Genomic DNA, 12,786 nt, shown 5'->3' with positions numbered 1-12,786 from the left:
GGTTTTTATGTAGAACTAATGAATTATGTAAAAAGTGTTCTTCATAGAGTTGAGATCAGTACCAAAATGGAGTTGGAGTGGGGACCGAGTATCATACCAAATTTCACGGTACAGGTATTTCGGTTCAATACCCGTTTTGGTACACTTTGTTTTTTTTCAAATGTCCACTGAACTTGGTATTGGTCCCGGTACGAGTAACAAATAAAGCTGAATTAGTGTGGGTACCAGGACTCGACGGGTACCAAATTGGCATGAGTACCGATACAGTATTGGCATTCAATAAACTATAATACCAAAACCGTATTACCACAACCAAAACATAATATACTAAAACCAATATTAAACCAATAACAAATAATACCAAAGTAAACCATAATTTAACTAAACAAAAGAAACCAAATCAATCTTAATAAATCCTTACCAAAATAATAAACCAAATATAAAAAGACTTAAATACCCCTAGACTTCATCTCAAAGGGCAGCAGCAACAAACAGGTTCCAGTCATTTACTCTAAATGCAGACACCACTTGGTTAAAAACATCAGCCATCAGAGTCTGTCCCGACTCTGCAGCAGGCACGGTTAAACCGGCTCCAACAGATCTTGCACTTTCGCTAGACGGGCTGCAACCACAACACAAAAACCATGTTCCATTATTTGTTTCTAAAATCAATAACCCCCCATAATTATGAAAAAAAAAAAGATATTAGTTTATACGTACTGTATGAAAACAGGCTTGTATGCAGTAATGAGCACGTCGGTTCCAACTCCTTTGAGTCGCAGATTCGCCAAATATACCTGAACCGAAGCACACGAGTAATTAGTCTTAAGTCTTAACCATAACAAAATATTTTTAAAAGGATTAATTTCATATATACCGTTACAAACTTTTAAAAATTCTCATATATGATATATGCCCAACCAAAACAAACAAAAAAAATATCATATATTATATAAGCAACTTTAATGAATATTTTACTTTATGACCATTCTACCTCTTTCCTTTACATTTGTTTAAATTCTATTTTTGTTCTCTTGAAGTCAAATGATCAAACAATAGAATTTGTATGTTTCAAATCAGGTAGTCAAACTAGGTATAATCGCATGATAATCGAACGATAAGCAATCTAATATTTTGAGAAATCTATTGTTTATGGGTAAAAAATAACAAATGAAACTTTAAAGTTCTAGAATGAGTGAACTGCGGTTTTCGTCCATGTGGTTTGTCCAAATATGCGGTTTTAGCCCAATCTTTAAAATTTGTGATTTTCGTCCCTGTGGTTTCATTTCACTTGCAATTAAACCCGGCCTCACTAACCCGTTAAGTCTGGTCGTTAAGCCCATCAATGTGCCCTCACGTGAGAGGCAGTTTTGTCCTTTTTTTTACCCAAATAAACCCAGCCCCTCATGTGAGGGGGCTTGCGAATTACGGCTGGGGTTTATTTGGGGAGAAAAAGGGATAAGACTACCCCTCACGTGAGGGGCACGCTGATGGGGTAACAACCAGACTTAACTGGGTTAGTGGGGTCGGGTTTAACTGCAAATGAAATGAAACCACAGGGACTAAAATCGCAAATTTGAAACTACTAGACTAAAACCGTAGATTTGGACAAACCACAGGGATGAAAACCGCAGTTCACTCTCTAGAATAAAAAGGACTAGAATAAAAAGGACAAAATGGTCAATTATTAAATTGTTTTTAATAAATTAGGTATATTTGATATTTTAACTACTTTGTAAGGGTATATATGATATAATACCTTCACAAGATTTTGTGCGTCTCTTCCTTGGCGTCCCTTCGAGATAGCCTACAAGAAATTGCGAAAACAAGCGAACAACCAAATGTTTGACTTTATCATTCGACTAAAAGTCAAACATGTTCTAAAACAATATGCAAAGTCAAAGTTGTAATCATGTTTACCATTTGAGTAGCTGCAGTTGTTATGACAGAAGGCGTGTTTCTGTACCCTAATCCTTGAGCCTCGAAACAGCCCCATTGTTCAGTCACCTAAACGAAACAAATAAAACAAACGTTTTTATACCAAATATGTCAAAATAGTCAAACAGACAAATAGAACAAGTGAATGCGAATTTACGATGTTGCCCTCAGCGCCTTGTTCGGTTGCAAGGTCTTGCAGAAACCAAGTGGCACTTCTATTGTCTGCTAACTCATTCTTCATCTCCAAAAGCTCGATTATCAGGCTCTCGTCACGTGCGGGGTCCACAAACACCTCCTGAACACAAAATAATAAAAAAATCCAATAATGAAAAGGAAAAAAAAGTTTGAAGCATAATTATTAGGCCTGTAAACGAATACGAACAAACACGAACAAGGGCATGTTCGTGTTCGTTCATTTAACTTTAAACGAACGCAAACACTTAATCAATCACATATTTTGTGCTTCAATCAATCAATCAATCATGCCCAGTAAAATCCCACCGACAGCAAAGCTATAAGTAGGGTCTGGGGAGGGTGGGATGTAGGCACACCGTACCTCTATCCAAAGCTTCCAGAGAGACCCTCGGCTCTAAGTACATGTGTATGAAGCAAAATAAAGGAAATCAAAGTTTAACAGTTATATAAAAACTACTACTAATTATAATAATATTAATAATAAGATCACAGTTTAACAGCTATATAAAAGCTAATAATAATTATAATAATAATAATAATATATGTAAGGGAAATACCATTATGGTATGTGACCTAAATAAGTTAAGTCTAAGCCCTAAGGTATTCAATTCTCTCTAAAAATCCTTAACTTTAATTCTACTTCTCCACGAATTCCTATCCTCAACCATGTCCTCGGAGAGGTTTAGGTCTATCAAATCATGCCTAATCCTCTCATCCCAAGTCAGTTTCGGTCGTCCTCTACCCCTCCTCCCCTCTATAGTAATGTTTTCTACGGATCTAACAGGATTCGTCGTCTGTCTTCTCTTCACATGTCCAAACCATTTCAATCTCCCCTCTCTTATCTTGTCTGCTATGTTCGCCACCCCTAATCTCTCGCGAAACACAACGTTTCTTATTCGGTCTAGCCTTGTGCGCCCACACATCCAACGTAGCATTCTCATTTCTGCTACCTCCATCTTCCGCACTTGTGCCTTCTTGATGGCCCAACAATCTGTTCCATATAGCATTGCAGGTCTAACTGCCACCCTATAGAATTTTCCCTTTAGTTTAGTCGGGAAACTCTTGTCGCACAATATATCTGTGGCTGCTTTCCATCTACACCATCCTACCTGAACTCGGTGTAACACCCCGACCAAAGGCGGATTATACATCGGGGCGCCACATATTGTTTCATTACTCGTGACACTATTGGGTGTCAATATTTAATAAATATATTCATTCGCGCACGCGCAACGCAATCGCAAGATAACATAAATCAACATAAATCAATATTTTATAAGGCAAAATATTCGAACAACAATAACTTGTCTTGATACATTTTAATCTAGGTCCAAAAGTGAAAACGTCCTACGTGTCCACAAGCTCCAAATGTAGCTACAGCAAACCTGAACATGTGTTAAAATAAAACGTCAAACACTTGCGTGTTGGTGAGAAATCAAGTTTAATACCATACATAGATAACAATAAATCTGCGCGCAACATGTGTATGTCTGGTTTTCAACAAGGGTGTAATCAGATCGGGACCAAGTCTAAGATTCATAGCTCATAGTCAATCCGTGCTCCCAATTGAGCACAAAAACAAGAAAACTGTGCAAGTGTAAACAAAAGAGAAAATCATAAACGATAGTTCTCCCGTGTTCATCTAATGGTACCATGAGAACTGCGGAATAGACCGACAAGACGGTTAATGATCCACACATACAAATAAACAGCCAAGTCTACGTCCTCAACACATGGGATACTGCGCGACTAAAGTTCATAAACAAGTTTAAGACTCTAAGTTTGTATGAACACATGAACATCCCAAAACATTAAAAATAAAAAGGGATTAGGTACGAGATTACTCACTTGATAAACGGTGCGGTGTAAGATAAAGCAAGAACCAACTCTTAACAAGCAAAGTTATCCTATAATTAAAGATTATCGTTTTAACGATTGGTTTTAAGTCTTGATTATAAGTTAGCATAATTAATAAGTAAATTATTATATATAATATATATTACCGGAAAAGCAGGGCAGAACAGGGAGGAAGACGGAGGCAGAGAGGGAGGCGGCCGAGGAAGAACAACGGCAAGGAGCAAGAGAGAACAGGAGAGTTTTAAGTGCTTTGTGTGTGTAGTTTAGGAAATTAACATTATTATTTATAGGGAAACCCTAGGAGACATAAATCCAGAAAAAGGGGAAAAGATTCCAAGGCAAACAGAACAAGACAAACCAAAAGATAACAAAAGATATGACGGCTGCAGGAAAAGAGAAAAAGCAAAAGGGAAGACTGACAGGGAACAGTAAACAGGCATGGGAGGTGTCAGAAAAGGTACTGGTCAAGCATGGGAAAAGCAGATCTCAAAAGATAATGTCAGTCACTTTTCCTGCCAACCAATGGGGTTGGTGCGCATGCTGCGCCAAAAGTGGCTTTTCAGACATAAGACAGGTTAGGTCAACAGCACAAAAGATAAGATATCAAAAGCAAACAAGCAAGTTAAAACAGAAGAAAGGACACAAGACAGCGCGAGAAAGCTGCGCGCGCGAGAGGCTGCGCACACGAGAAGATTGAGCGCGCGAGGGCGAAGGCAGACAGAACAAACCTTAGCGCGCGCCGCGGGAAGAACTACAAATTCACAGCGCGTCGCGGGAGGATCTACAATTCTTAGCGCGCCGCGCGAAGAACTATAGTTCTTAGCGCGCCGCGGGAAGAACTACAGTCCCTAGCGCGTAACGCAGGAACAGTCAATCTTCACGCAGGCTTCCTTGTAAGGAGTCTAGCGCGCGAGGCTGCGCAGACATCCTTAGGCGGGAAGAACCAAAGGGGTAAGCAAAGAGTTAAAAAGGGGGGGGGGGGTTCAAGGCTCAAAGGTTAAACAGAAGGGCGGGATAGCGACAAGAGAGAAAAGAAGGCGGAAAGAAGGAGAAGGAGAGGGACGGGACGGCGGAAAGGAAGAGAGAGGGGCGGGGAGGAACATATTATTATTATTAAAAAGTAAAATATAAGTATAAATAAATATTAAATCATAACAGAAAGAGATCGGATTAGAGAAACGGGTACCTGGGTCGGGTCGGATCGGGGCAGATGTCACACTCGGTGGGTCACATCACTGTCTAATTCCCCATCGCTCTGTACAAATGATCCTAAATACTTGAACTTCGTTACCTGCGGGACCACCTGCCCTTCAATTGTGATCTGTGAGTCTTCATTGTCGTTTATCCCACCAAAATCACAGTGGAGATACTCCGTCTTAGATCGGCTAATCTTTAAACCTTTTGTCTCTAAGGTTGTTCGCCACTCCTCAAGCCTCATGTTTAGATCTTGTTTTTTTCTCAGCAAGTAACACAATATCGTCTGCGAACATCATGCACCACGGGAGAGTCCCCTGAATCGACTTTGACAACTCATCCAAGACTACTGCAAAAGAAACGGGCTCAACGCTGACCCCTGGTGAAGACCTACCTCTACAGGAAAGAAATCAGTATCCCCCACTGGCGCACGGACACTTGTTTCACTCCTGGTATACATATCCATAATTATCTCTATGTATTTCCTGGGCACTCTTCTACCCTCCAAGCACTCCCAGAGCACCTGTCGTGGCACACTGTCGTAGGCATTTTCTAGGTCAATAAACACCATATGTAGATCACGCTTCTTCTTCCTATACTTTTCCATTAATCTTCTTATAAGGTGTATTGCCTCTGTGGTGGAACGCCCCGGCATGAAGCCAAATTGGTTGACCGTAACCTGAGTTTCTCGTCTAAGTCTACCCTCAATCACTCTTTCCCATAGCTTCATAGTATGACTTAGTAGTTTGATTCCTCGGTAGTTACCACAACATTGGGCGTCTCCTTTGTTCTTATAGATAGGAACTACAACGCTGCTCCTCCACTGGTCTGGCATCTTACCTGATTTGAGAATACTATTGAACAGAGTAGTTAACCACATGACTCCTTCCTCCCCCAGACACTTCCACACCTCGATGGGTATGTTGTCTGGGCCAACCGCCTTAGACCTTCCCATCCTCCTAAGTGCATCCTTCACCTCTTCTCGTGTGATCCGTCGGCAGTAGCAGTTATTCGATTGTTGTCGTTGAAAGTTTGTGTTGTCATGTTCTTCTTGGTAAGCTCTCCCATTGTTAAAAAGATTGTGGAAGTAGGTTTGCCATCTTAGCTTGATGTCCTGCTCCTTGACCAGTACATGCCCATCTGTATCCTTTATGAACTTCACCGGTCCTAGATCTTGCCTTCTACGCTCCCTGGCTTTGGCAATCTTAAACATAGCATGTTCCCCCTCTTTTGTTTCTAGACTTTCATACATCCGTTTAAAGGCCGCCTTCTTTGCTTCCGCCACTGCCTTCTTCGCCTCTATCGTGGCCGTTTTGTAGTTGTCCCTCAATTCCACTCGCTCCTCCTCATTCGTGCACCTCATTAGCTCCCTAAAACAACCTTGTTTGTCCCTTATCTTGTCTTGCACTGCGTCATTCCACCACCAAGACTCCTTATGCCCACTTGTCTTTCCTTTTGTGACCCCGAGAGTCTCCTTTTGTGTTCGCTTATTAAAAAGTTAACATGTTCGTGTTCGTTTATTTGCGTTTGTTTAAATTCTAAACGAATAGTTCACGGACATAAACGAACATAAATGAATAAAGATAAACAAACCTAAATGAACATATAGGAAAAAATGTAGTGAACACAAACAAACATAAACGATCATAAATGAACACACTTAAATGAACATAAACGAACACACTTAAATGAATATAAAGCCATTAAGTAGATGACTCTTGAAGATAATATTTAATTATTTTTCTATTAACATGTAAACGGACATAAACAAACATAAATAAACGGATATAAATGAACATAAATAAACAAACGTTCACGAACATAAATGAATGAACGAAACATGTGTTCATGTTCGTTCGCTTATTAAATAAACGAACTTCCCGCCGAATGGTTCACGAACAGTTCATCGAACGTTCGGTTCGTTTACAGGCCTAACAATTATTATGATAAGTGAGTAACATATGAACACAAAATCCGTGAAATAAGCGAACCTGATTATCGGGAACTTCACGAATATTGCTCACATCCTGCAAGTGAAAAATTTAATATTTTTCATCAAATTCTTTAAATGATGAACACATACACTAAACAAATACATTAAAAAAAATAAAATGCAAACCAACCTCAAACCTAAGTGGGAAGACAGTGGAAATTGCTCCATCAAACAATTGTCTTTGTGGAAATTGTTCCATTTTTAATCAACAACTGCAAATATCTATAAGAAATTATAGAACACAGATTGATTTATTTTTTAATATTTTTGTTCATCTTATGGACTTTATGTACTTATATTAGAGTGTGTATGAAACTGATACGAAACCGAGAAAACCAAACCAAAACAAAAACCGACAGTTTGGTTTTATGTTTTTGTAAAAGCCAAACTTGCTTTTAGCTTTTGGTTTAACATTCAATAAAAAGCGAAAAAAACAAACCGAATTCTAGATTTTCAGTTTTTATTTTTATTTTTTATTTTAAGTAATTTGTAATCAATTAGTTATTAACCAACAAAATGATTTAGGCCCAAATTCAGTATTTTGGATCAATTTTTTTTCAACCCAGAATTTTCAAACTCAAATGACAATAAAAAAAATCGAAACAAAATTAGCGAAACAGAATGGTTTTCAAAAGTTCAAAAACTGAAGTTTTTGGTTTTTGGCTCGGTCAAACCCAAACCTGACTCGTGCGCACCCCTACACCAAGCCCGAGCTCGTCTCGGCTCATTTCAAGCTTTTTTCTAAAGAGCAAGCTCGGCTCGTTTATTATTTATTAATTAATTTACACGCATTCTTAATTATTTTTATACTTTGAAAAAAAAACAGTAAATGAGCCTAAGCTCTGCTCGACCGACCTTGATGACAGTACCCTTAAGCGAGCTAAAGCTCGATTTCTGCATTGTGAAATTAAAACATAAAAGAGTTAAAACTTAAAAATACACTAAAACTAAACAAGCTTTATTTGAGGTTCGGTCTCTGCTCAATAAGCACTCGTTTCGACCTATTATTGATTCGATCTCGAATAGCTAGCGAGCAACATATACTTATAAAATTTATTTATACATTACTATCTTTTATTATAAAATTTATTTCTTAATTTATATTTATATTGTTATTTCATATTTTCGAAAACAAAAGGAAAAAAAATTTGTTCAAGCCCCGTTCGCCTGAAATACTGAAATACAACAGGCTTTGAGGTGGCTTAAACAGTAACCAGTACATTCAGTGTCCAGTCAGCATTGCATTGCATAATAATAAAAAAACAAAACAAACAAGTGAAAGTTTAATATAATATAATAGTTTTACCTCATATTGATTATTATGCTTCAATGTAACAAAACTTTAAACCCTAGTGGTTGATGACTTGATGTATATTGTTATATTGATTGCCATGACTTGATGTATATATTAATGTTACTCTGCTTTGATTTCAAGCAACTTTTTTTTTAAAACAATTCTAACCCAAGACGTAATATGACCAATTGGCAACACACGTCCCTTAACTTTGGTGTTTTTACGATTTAAATATTTTATAAGATCAAAATGTATGTGATTGAAGCTTATTTTCTGATCTGATTGGTCTAGTCCAAGTGTCACGTCAGGTATACTTAAAAAAAAAATTATTTTTTATTTGGACGTTTACTAATTTGTTTTAGGATTGATCGATTAAGTATTACCGTCATGAATTTAACGAATACTGATTAAAATTATGTCGCTTTTTTAAATAAAATATGTTACTTTTTGGGTGTTTATTAATTTACTTTTAGGGTTTAGTGCATGTGTCATGTCAAACTAAACTGATATCAGCATAAGTCACGGAGCTTCACCGCCCCTACATGCGAGTTTTGCAAATGCATAGGTTTTACCAACCAAATACATGTTTGAAATATGATTTTTTTTATTATTATTATGAGTTATACGTTTGACAATACTGTTCTAGATGGTTACTAATGAATTTTTTGAGTTTATCATATGTAAAGAATCTAAATGATACGGATAGTTCGTTACTTATTATAAAGAAGATGTGTCTTTAAATGCATTTGTATCGTATATATCCTGGTCTATCTCTTACTTCGTTAGTTTATTTAGTTACCAAAACTTATATCATTATCACATTATATGTGGAAATAACACAACCGGTTTTTTTTCTTCTTATTTTTTTAATTGGTAAAGATTTGGGCTTATATAAAATTACTAGTTGGGCGTGTTTAAAATGGAAATAATACTAGATTACTAGTCACTAATGGTTTATTTGGTTAAACTTTAATAATTGCATTTTTATTTAGTTAAACTTTTATTTAAAAAAAATACTTAAGGTATTTTTGGTTGGAGGTAATAGAATGAAGGGGGGGAATGGAATGAGAGAAGGAATGAAATGGATCATTATCATTCCTTTGTCTTGTTTGGTTAACCTATAGGAATGAAATAAATTATTAATTTTTATTGTTTGGTATCCAAAAAAATTGTAGAAATGAAATACAAATAATAAAAACACTTCTATCTCAAAATGCTTTTTAACAAAAAAAAAAAAGAGGAACCCTACAATGGCGACGGTGATAGCTCCGGCGACGAAAATGGTGGTGGCGGTGGCGATGGTGGCGGTGGTGGTGTCGGCAGAGTTGGTGGTGGTGCCAATGGTAATGGTGGTGGTGGTGGTGGTTAGGTGGTAGTGTTGTTGAGAAAGTAGAGTGAAGCAGGAATGGAATGAAAAAAAAGAAGAGGGTGGGAAGGAATGGTTTTGATGGAATGGGATTCCATGTGTAATTGATGATTCCATTCCATTGAGTAGGGGTGAGCAGAAAACCGAATTAACCGAATCAAAACCAAATTAACCGAAAAAACCGAACCGAAGCATTAACCGATGGTTAATTTTTTGTTTTTTTGAAAAACCGAAATTTCGGTTTCGATTCGGTTATCCATTTTAAAAAAACCGAAAAAACCGAACCGAACCGAACCGAACCGATTGATGATGATGAAGATTATCAAAATGATGAGGAATGAACTAAACTTTTAAGATAAATAAATAAGATGATAAATGAAGATTGGGACTAAACTTTTAACGCTTTTTAATTTTTAAACTCTATTTAGCAACTTTGTATTCGTATAGTTTCACGTAGCACGTGTCTATTTTTGTTTTTTGAATTTAATATATATGTGGACTGTGGTACTCTAAAACGTTCTTATAGAAGCTTTTTTTATATATTTAGGCTACCGCACCCTCCAAATTTGGAGAGTCTCGATGCCCCACTCTGGCCAGACTATGTTGTCTTAACCGGGCCCATGCTGGCTTCAGAGTTTGGCTTGGGTGTTCCCCCGGGAAACCATACCGCCGACTGCCACTTGACAGCCGTTGTGCTACCACAAGAATAGAACTCTCTGGCGTAACACACGGTGAGACGAAAACCCGGGTGGGCTCAAGATTCGAACTGACAACCTTTGCACAAGGCCTAGCTCAAATCCATCATTGCCAATATCCACCCAAATATTGCATTGTCAACACATAATTGAAAAAAACTGAAAATAACCGAACCGAAACCGAAATTAACCGAAAAACCGAAAATAGAACGGTTTGCATATTCAAATAACCGATTACTTCGGTTTCGGTTTGGGTTTCGCCTAATAACCGAACCGAACCGAGCCGTGCTCAGCCCTACCATTGAGCAACCAAACACCACTTTTTTCATTCCCACGTAATGAATCATTTCATTTCTACTGTTATTCCTACATACCAAACACTATCTTAGTAAAATTTTAATGGGAAACAGGTTCTAGTTTTTTCTTAAACCCAATGAGAGCTCAATCGTCAGAAAAGATAGAGTTTGTTCAAAACTCGGGTATCATACTATCTATGAAATGCGAAAAATTAGTGTTGTTTGAACCCAACACCACCTAATCTGGCAATGCTTAAGGTGAACATAGCCTTTTAAAGATGGTAAAATTGACTAGGTCCATTTGTCTCAACGTCAGCATGAATTGAGATATAAGTTGGCTTGAATTAGGGATAGAGTATCAATTCCTGTAAAAATTATTTTTGAGTCTAGTCAAGGTTTTAAGCCAGAGTGATCATTTTTATGAAGAAATGACAATGTTTGAGAATATCCATTAGAGATTCATCAATTGCAATCATCACTTTATCTTTTCCTTTTAGAGCAAGTTACGATTGAAAAAATAACAATAATTTAGTTTGTTCTTATGTTCCTCATAATATATATGTGAGAAAGTGAATACGATGTTAGACATCTAAGTTTATACGAGAAACCTATCAAAACTACATAGTTTTAATTGAAAATTTTCTAATTTAATAGTTCAAATCCCATTAGCAATCAAACATGTGTCTAGTCTTTATTATACTAATAACAAACATCCACTGGTTTGTTTTCATATTGTAAGCTAAAAAGCGTTGTAACTGTCATTCTAAAATCATCAGTACCACATTGATTTTGACCCAACAGTATCGGTACCGGTATAAGTATATTCTTGCTACTTGTGAGCAGTTTTTTTTTCTTTTTTAATATAACGGCATTTAAAAAAACTAACCATAGTTTATATCCCAATAACCATGGTTAACTTACCCTATTTAAACTCAAAGCCCCTCTCTTGCACCCAAACCCTAATTCATTTTTGTATTTTTGTTGTCGTCTCAGTTGTCACCCAAACCCTAACCGCATTAACGTTTTCAGAACAGGTTGGCACTATATTGTTCTTGATAATAAGATTTTGTTATTGTTTTAAATATATCTTAAACGACTTCTTTTTTATTTTTTTTATGAATAGATCATCTAACAAGATGAGGTTTGGTAGGATCTGTCATGCAAAATGGCGTCTTATTCAACGACATCTTTAATAGTTATCATCATTGTATGCTTTTGAGTTTAGAAATAGAAAGAAAGGTGAGTTTAATACCAAAAACTAAATGGTTTCTAATATTATATTTTAGCTATATTTTTAGGCATATATGACTTTATAAAAAAAACATTTTTTAGTAAATCGCATTTTTGGTCTTTCAAGTTTGAACAATTTTCGGGTTGTCAATTACCTTTAAAAATGTCAGAAATAGTTATTTATATTCAAAAATCATTGCACGATTCGCTCTTTCTAATAAAGGTGTTCAATTTTTCAATTAAAATGCAGTAAGGGGTGTGCAAATGGATCATATCCACAACACCCAACGCGAACCCATCTAGTGGTATTCTTAGGACCCATTCTATTGCAAGTAAACAATTATGATTGGTTCAGGTCTCATGATTCGTGGGTCTTATATGGTTGGTTTATGTAAAGAGAAAATGCTTAGACCCGTGAAACCGATTCGGACCATCCCACCTTCTTTAAGCTGTCATCGTCACTTTCCTTTATGTTGTTACCTCCTTTAAGCTGCCATCATCTCTTCCCTCTAAGTTGTCATAACATCTTTTGAATACAGAAGTCCAAACCTTGCAGATTCTCCTTTTTGTTGTCTTTAGGTTCACTTGTACCACTTCCACCAGAAGCCTCCACTTACACACTTTCACTTGTACCGCTTCCACCAGCAGCTGTTGCAATACCCTCCACTTACACACTGTTAGAAGCCTCCTGGTTGATATACAAGAGTTGTTGAAAAGGGCCCCCTAAT

The 12,786-nt window shown here is 36.9% G+C and overlaps 1 protein-coding gene across 1 annotated transcript; it reads right to left on the bottom strand.

Moving 5' to 3' along the window:
- Window positions 1-471: 471 nt before the first annotated feature.
- Window positions 472-7,376, bottom strand: LOC143626021 (uncharacterized). The gene is made up of 7 exons (XM_077096216.1): window positions 7,308-7,376; window positions 7,176-7,211; window positions 2,096-2,233; window positions 1,921-2,007; window positions 1,760-1,807; window positions 721-797; window positions 472-622 (listed from the first exon to the last, which is right to left on the bottom strand). The coding sequence occupies exons 1-7, from the start codon at window positions 7,374-7,376 to the stop codon at window positions 472-474; spliced, it is 606 nt and encodes a 201-aa protein (XP_076952331.1).
- Window positions 7,377-12,786: the final 5,410 nt, after the last annotated feature.

The sequence above is a fragment of the Bidens hawaiensis genome, unplaced genomic scaffold, assembly GCF_021521415.1.
Source record: "Bidens hawaiensis isolate Kalapana, Puna unplaced genomic scaffold, B.hawaiensis_p1.1 tig00004282_1, whole genome shotgun sequence".
In the NCBI taxonomy this organism is placed as follows: Eukaryota; Viridiplantae; Streptophyta; class Magnoliopsida; order Asterales; family Asteraceae; genus Bidens; species Bidens hawaiensis.
This window is presented reverse-complemented; position numbering and strand designations above follow the sequence as displayed.

What these genes read in the sequence shown, in the direction of transcription:
- LOC143626021 (XM_077096216.1), bottom strand. Translation starts at nt 7,376, where the DNA reads ATGGAACAATTTCCACAAAGACAATTGTTTGATGGAGCAATTTCCACT. An exon ending in GTGAAGTTCCCGATAATCAG is followed by an intron (nt 2,234 to 7,175) that starts GTTCGCTTATTT and finishes TTTTGTGTTCAG; the next exon opens with GAGGTGTTTGTGGACCCCGC. An exon ending in CAACTGCAGCTACTCAAATG is followed by an intron (nt 1,808 to 1,920) that starts GTAAACATGATT and finishes AATTTCTTGTAG; the next exon opens with GCTATCTCGAAGGGACGCCA.